This window comes from Castanea sativa, chromosome 12, assembly GCF_040712315.1.
Source record: "Castanea sativa cultivar Marrone di Chiusa Pesio chromosome 12, ASM4071231v1".
NCBI classification, from domain to species: domain Eukaryota; kingdom Viridiplantae; phylum Streptophyta; class Magnoliopsida; order Fagales; family Fagaceae; genus Castanea; species Castanea sativa.
This window is the reverse complement of record NC_134024.1, coordinates 34,142,076-34,149,099: the sequence shown is the minus strand read 5'-3', so window position 1 is coordinate 34,149,099 and position 7,024 is coordinate 34,142,076. Positions and strand designations below refer to the sequence as shown.

Genomic DNA, 7,024 nt, shown 5'->3' with positions numbered 1-7,024 from the left:
CTAGTCTCTGGGCATATAATGAAAGAAGTATTGGTCAATTATCAATGACTTGCGCATACCATAACAACCATTCCATAATAACAACTTACATACACTCTGTATTGGAAAAATCTACTTAGACACAATCTGTAGTAGCAATAAATAAACTTCCATATAATCCGGTTTGGACAAATAATGTTCCATACAGTTACCCGCACATACCATAGCAACCATTTCACAATAACAACTTCCAAACACTTTGTATTGCAAAATTTTACTTGGACACAATCTGTAGCAACAATAATAAACCTTCCATATAATTTGGTTTGGACAAATAAGGGTCCATACAAACTGTTTTGGACAAATAATGTTCCATACAAAACTGAATTGAATAAATACCACAACTTCCATACCATAATACCACAACTTCCATATAATACCACAAAATTTCATACCATAATAACAACCTAGAGTGTATTGTACCTTAACTTCTGGTAAATTACAAAAAAGCACATTCCAAGATCAGCTATATATATATATATATATATATATATATATGATAATTACAAAAAGGTGATTGTTTTTTACACTAATTGATAATTACAAAAAGCCAACAGTGGTCTTAACAAAAAAACACTAGTTGCAGGCCCATATGTTCCCACTAGCTGTAGGCCCACATGTTCCCACTAGCTTTACTCCCAATGCTGGCATGCGTACCCACTAGCTTCATTTCTTGCCTTTACTCTTTCCACCCACTAAATTCATTTTAGGTGGCCTTTGTGTAGCAAGTTGTCCTTTAGTCCTCACACCACCAGTGCTCCTATTTGCAGGTGAAGGCTACAAAATAAAAAATAGATCCACTTGTTAAAAAATATCCCAATCTACACAACCATCTAGGAAAGAGGTAACTACACTAAGTTACATGTGAAGAACTTGGTAGGGTATCCCAGGTCTCCTTAGGTGTGTGAAACTCTAGCTATGAGGAAGAGAACCATCCTGCTCTCATGTGATATGGCCTAGCTTGATTTCCTTGCTGTGAAGCTTGATTTCCTTGCTGTGAGGATGAAGGTTGAGTGGCAGACCTCATGTTGTAAGTCTGGGTAGGCTGTTGGGATGGTGGCTAGGGTGCAGCCTGAGGTGCAGATCCAGATTTGGTACTAGGTGCAAGCACACTTCCCCTTGCCTGCAACAAAACCCAATTTCAATACATTAATACCTTTGTAAGTTTAAAAACAAGTTTTTTTTTTGCCATTTAAATGTCAATTACTTACAGTTTTTTCTCTTTCAAGCCTTAGTCTCCTCTGCCATGGTGTCTCCCTAGTGATGCCAGCCTTGCACCCTCTTGAGTTATGCCCTTTCTTTTTGCTTTTGCCACGCTTTACAGGTCTGTTCAACCTACTTGCTTTGTAAGGGTTCTTAGGCTCATCAAGAGCCGTCTTTCTTTGCTTGGGTGGCCTGCCTGGTGGTTTGTATATGTGAAGTGCTAGAGGAGCAGGCTGTCCAGTCTCAACCCATTCTAACTGGCCAGGCATGGGAGGAAGTACCTCCTTGTATATCTCCATGTAAGTTTCTTTGTGGTAGCATGGGTGGGTGTAGGCTTCTGGTATATCAATGTTTGTATAAATGGTTGTTATGGCATCTTTGCATGGAATGCCATTTAAATCCCAATACCTACAGCTGCATGTCTTCTTGACAAGATCAACTACATGCCTCTCATATTGACTAGCTACCTCATAAAGGAAACTGCCAACTGGGGTAGCACTAAATGGCCTGCTTTCAACCTTCAATTTCTCCAACTTATCTTGTATGCTTGGACATAACTTTCTAGCATATTTCTCTATCCCTTCCTTTTTTGCGTAAAGCCTAGTCATAAGTCTAACCCTAATCCACTCCAACATTGCCAAGATAGGCTTGTCCCTAGACTTCAATATCATTGAGTTAAAAAACTCACTCAAGTTATTTACCAAACAATCTGTTAAGGCCCTAGGAGTGAAGTGTGACCTTGTCTACTATGCAAGTGCAATGTTTGCAAGATACTCATATGCCCTTTCATCCAAATCCCTTATGTTCTGCATGCATCTCTTAAACTTCCTTACTGTTATGGCAGCAGCACACCTCCACAGTGCATCCTTTAGCTCCAATCCCTTGTGATCTACTTTGAAATTGTTGTAAATGTGTTTCACACAGTATCTATGCTCTACAGTAGGGAATAGTGTCTCTATTGCAGGTATAAGCCCCTGCAAATAACTAAACAAACAAACAAAACATGTTAGTTCAGCTAAATATATACTAAATTATTCAAGTATAACTGAACAAAACTTGCATACCTTTTGCCTATCAGAAATGAAGACCAATTGAAGCTCCTCTGGCCTCCCTATATCATCAGCAAAAATTTCCAAAAACCATATCCAAGACTCCTTGTTTTCTTGTTCCACAACATCCATGGCTACTGGAAAAATGTTGTCATTTGCATCCTTAGCAGTGACAGATAATATTTGCCCTCCAAATATGTGCTTTATGTGACAACCATCTAAACCTATAAATGGCCTGCATCCACCTAAAAATCCTACCTTCTGAGCATTGAACCTAACATACATCCTCTTAAATTTTGGTTGGGAAGTCTCATCAGCCATTTCTGTCTGGAGTATAACTCTACTCCCCTTGTCTACAGTGTTTATCATTTGTGCATAGTCCCTTAGGACACCATACTGCAGTTGCTTATCTCCATTGATTAAATCCTTTGCATTTCTCTTTGACCTATACACTTGGTTTACACTTAGATCAACAGATAAATTTTGCATCACATGATTGTGTACACCACTAACCTCCCAATTTTGATTTTTTTGCTAAAATCCTCAATGAACCTCTTAGCAGCATAAGCTGATGTTGCTTGGCTATTTTTAAAAGACTTGGGGCAAGTATTGTCATCAGTTAAGGTCTTAATCTAAAATGTTAGCTCTCCACTTATTTGAGATGCATAACATCTCCATCCACACTCATTCTTACAGTGAACTGATATCTTGGTCCTCTCATTAAGCTTGAATTTGATTTCAATAGGTTTTTTAATTGCATACTCTCTCAAAACAGCTCTGAACACTTTTGCATTAGGAAACTTCATCTCCTTCTTTAGTACAACATTTCTTATGTCACTCTTAGCATTAAACTCTGGCTGCTCAGGTACCTGCTCATCATTAGACTCATCCATGCTTACCAGGTCATCCTCAAGAGCTGGCTCAGCCCACTCAGGGTCTGCATGGGGTGCATTACTTGATTCTGGGGCTACATGGGGTGCATTGCTTGATTCTGGGGCTGTATTGGGAGCATCACTTGATTTTGGAGCTGAACCTTGTGGAGCTGAGTTTGGAGCAACAAATATGTCATCACCAAAGTCATCCCCCTCTAAGCCTTCATATAGCCAATCATCATCATCATCTCATTCAACATTCTGTTCTTCAACTCTTGCACCATCCTCAGCATCCTGTTCTTCAACTCTATCACCAACCTCAACATTCTCATAATCTTCTTCTTCCTCATAATCACTCTCCACATCTATTTCATCCACCTCTCCATCACCACCTACACCACCACCAACACCATCATCTACCACTCTCCCTCCATTAGGATACTCAGCTGCCAGTGGCTCCATATCTATGTCAGTATAGATTATGATTTTGTTAGCTGGCCATGCCTTATGAAGAGTAGTCATGTTCACCACATTTGTATCTGATCCTATGGCCCTTAAATCATTCTCTACATCACCTTCACGAAGTAAATACCTATATCTACTGTGTTTTTAGGAGCACCAACTAGATGGGATAAATCTCGAATTTCAAAAAAACTCAACTTATCAGGGTCAATCTTTGTCAATGTATGTACAGACCCACCCACATATTGAAGGGTTGAGTCCTCCACAAAACATCTCCCAACATGAATTTCAATGTCAAATGTGAAGTCAACCATCTGCAATTAAAATAAGTAATTTGTTTACATACTAACATGCTGAAAATGACAACAAACCAAAAGAGACAACAAGCCAAACATAGTGCTATTTTGTTTTCATATAAAATTTGTTTTGTTGTTGAGAGACAACACACGACCAAAGGACAACATATAGCACGTGCAAAACCAGATTCCCAACAAATTCATAGGGACCACACTACCCACAGTTCACAAACAAGTGTAATCATTGACAAATAAACTTGATTCTTTCAGGTATACGCATTATATAAACAACCATAGCAGTACATTAGCTACATCCTAAGCGATTCTACATATAAATAGCAAAATGCACATTTAACATACACCAATTTTGAGAAAATTTTACAAACCCCAACTACGTGGGTGGGTCGCGGGAAAAAATGCCATCAAGAACCCAAATGCATATCAACAGCAGTCACACATACCTTCCCCCTAGCTTCGATGTTGCTCAAGTTGTGTTTTCTCCCCCTTTAGACACTCCAAACCACGAAGAACACTACGATCTCACCACAGGCCTCTCTCTCGAAAAGTTTTTGAGTTTTAGGTGTTTTGATCCGTGTTATGTTGTGTTTTAGGGTTAAGAGGTGTTTTTGTAATGACTGGGACTGAGGTGGGTTACGGAGATTGACGGAAACATACCACAGGTGGGTTAAGTGATACTTTTCAAACCACGGGTAGGCAAAGTGATTTTCGCCCAAACCACAAGTAGGTTATGTGTAATTATCCCTTTTTTTTAGAAGACAAACTATTTTGTTGGGATTTAGATTTCAATATTTTTTTTTGGTTAAATTGATTTGTATAAGGTATGGATTTGAACTTTTTCATTTATAAATGTATAATATCTCAAGAGTATTTATCATAACAGAATCTGAAAAGGCATGATAATCATCATTTGTTATTGTATTGATATGAATAAGGTATAGATTTGAACTTTTTCATTTATCTATTCTATACTACAGTATATATAAAAGAATTCACCTCTTTCAACAAGACTTTTATGTGGTTCAAAAATATCCTTATTAATGAATAGTAATTTCATTTAGAAATAGGGTCATAAATGTCAAATAAATTTCATTTTGAATTAATAAAAAAAGAACTCCTAAAATTTAATATTTTTTCCTTCACGTTCAAAAAAGAAAAGGAGAGAGAGAGAGAAATAGGGCACAGATGAAACATGGCAATGAGATGTGTACATATATATATATATATACATGATGCGGGTACTTGTTCATATCAGTGGCTGGTGCTGATTTTGAATAGTAACCGGACTGGGATTTTTATCCTGAGTTGCTTTGTCAGGATTTTTTAGTCAGTATATTCTCTAGTCGCTGTCCAAGTTATACCCGCTGTAAGGGTCTTGGGAATCTTGGAATGGATCCAATGGATCGTGGTTGACTGATCCTTCAGAAGCGGTGGGAGAGACCTGTTCTTCTGATTCTAGCTGTTGTGAGTGAGCTATTAGCTGTTGGGCTAATTCTTTCAACTCTTTGCTAGATTTTCCGGTAATCTGGACAGAGTCTAGGCTAGACTGAGATCTTGTCCTGTGGGCAATGGGTTTCTGAACTGGGGGAGGATAATCCTTATAGACCTGATTGATGATTGGATTAATCCTGAGGCTGTCCCACCATTTAACTGAGAATTCTCGGTCCAAGAGGTTGCTGTTAATTGTATATTTCCACATGCTGATGGGGTATGGGAGATATATCCATGAAAATAATTCAAAATAAATATGATGCCAAAATAATCTGGATAACTATGGCGGCAGTGCCGACCAACTTGATTAAACAATAAACAGTAACTTACAATCCGACCGGGCCAAACTTGGCTCTGATACCATAAAGGGGGTAAGTTACAGGCTAAGGCCGGTTGGGGCCAATGTGCGGAAGATAAAATACAAATGAAAGCCGACTGAGGCTATTTGATTACAATGACTGAGTCACTGGTATACAACTGAAAATTAAACTCTTGGCTGGAAGAGGAGGGAATTTTGGAGTTGCTGAAGTTTCTCCTAAAATTGGACCTGCCTCAGAATGGAGAAATGGCGTCCTTAAATAGGCTGGATGAGGCCTTGGATGCTGGCTGGAGATTGCTGAAATTACGGAGGTAAATTGCTTTTACTTAGGTGAAAGTTGATCCCACCGAAAGCAACAGTAACTCTTGATGATTGTGTCGGTGAACAGTAAAACTTTCACTGTTCATGCTACAGAGATTTGTCCCCTTGCTTTTCCGGATTCGGTCACTGTTGAAATAGTAACCTGTCGGGGAATCTGCTGGGTGCTGGTACTGTTTATGATGCGGGTACTGTTCATATCAGTGGCTGGTGCTGATTTTGAATAGTAACCGGACTGGGATTTTTACCCTGAGTTGCTTTGTCAGGATGTTTTAGTCAGTATCAGGAGCATCTGATGGATATCCATCATAAGGATCCCATGGGGAATCGTTATCACAATCGTGCTCGTGATATCTGGCATAGGTGTTGCAGAGTCCACAGTAGAGAAGTGGTTCATGGACAGGCTTTTTCCCTGTAAGAAATTCTCTGGGACTATCCGCACCAAGTTTTTTCAGATTTCTAATGGCGGAGTCATATGGCCGCCTCCCGAAAACATAGATCCTGTCTGTGGAGCCTATAAAATGGTAGTCCTTCCAAAGCTCTTGGCTGATATCAATGATTTGGTTGTTGAAGTAATTCCTCCAGCGCTCTGCTAGAGCATTAGGATATTTGTATGAAATATATGTGTCTCCTTCATACCATGGGTCCTGATAAGAGAAACCATTAATGAGGACAAGGTGCTTTGAGGGATGAACTTCCATCCAATTGTTTTTGTCCCATTCTGGTAGAGTACTCCAACATCTGATAGAAACAAAGGGGCTGTTGACTTGCCTAACGACATTTTGGATGATCTCCAGAAGCTGGCTAATTTGGTCATGACTTGTGAGTTTGATAAGTCTGATAAAACCGGACTCAAACATCTGGGAGAGCCAATCTGGATCTCTTTCTTCTTCGTCTGACCCGTCTTCATAATTGACCAAAAGTCCTGGGAAGGGATGCTTATTTTCATATACCCTG

The 7,024-nt window shown here is 39.2% G+C and overlaps 2 protein-coding genes across 2 annotated transcripts; both read right to left on the bottom strand.

The window, feature by feature from the left end:
* Nucleotides 1–1,099: 1,099 nt before the first annotated feature.
* LOC142620568 (uncharacterized) lies at nt 1,100–1,913 on the bottom strand. The gene is made up of 2 exons (XM_075793925.1): nt 1,251–1,913; nt 1,100–1,162 (listed from the first exon to the last, which is right to left on the bottom strand). The coding sequence occupies exons 1-2, from the start codon at nt 1,911–1,913 to the stop codon at nt 1,100–1,102; spliced, it is 726 nt and encodes a 241-aa protein (XP_075650040.1).
* Nucleotides 1,914–1,988: 75 nt separating this feature from the next.
* LOC142620567 (uncharacterized) lies at nt 1,989–2,780 on the bottom strand. The gene is made up of 2 exons (XM_075793924.1): nt 2,307–2,780; nt 1,989–2,216 (listed from the first exon to the last, which is right to left on the bottom strand). Exons 1-2 carry the CDS (start codon nt 2,778–2,780, stop codon nt 1,989–1,991), a joined length of 702 nt encoding a protein of 233 aa, XP_075650039.1.
* Between the last annotated feature and the right edge of the window lie 4,244 nt (nt 2,781–7,024).

Bases quoted from the DNA above. Each gene is read 5' to 3' on its own strand.
- LOC142620568 (XM_075793925.1), bottom strand. From the start codon at position 1,913: ATGATATTGAAGTCTAGGGACAAGCCTATCTTGGCAATGTTGGAGTGG. The intron at 1,163-1,250 runs GTAAGTAATTGA...GTTTTGTTGCAG, and splicing joins GGCTTGAAAGAGAAAAAACT to GCAAGGGGAAGTGTGCTTGC.
- LOC142620567 (XM_075793924.1), bottom strand. From the start codon at position 2,780: ATGCAAAATTTATCTGTTGATCTAAGTGTAAACCAAGTGTATAGGTCA. The intron at 2,217-2,306 runs GTATGCAAGTTT...AGTTATTTGCAG, and splicing joins TCATTTCTGATAGGCAAAAG to GGGCTTATACCTGCAATAGA.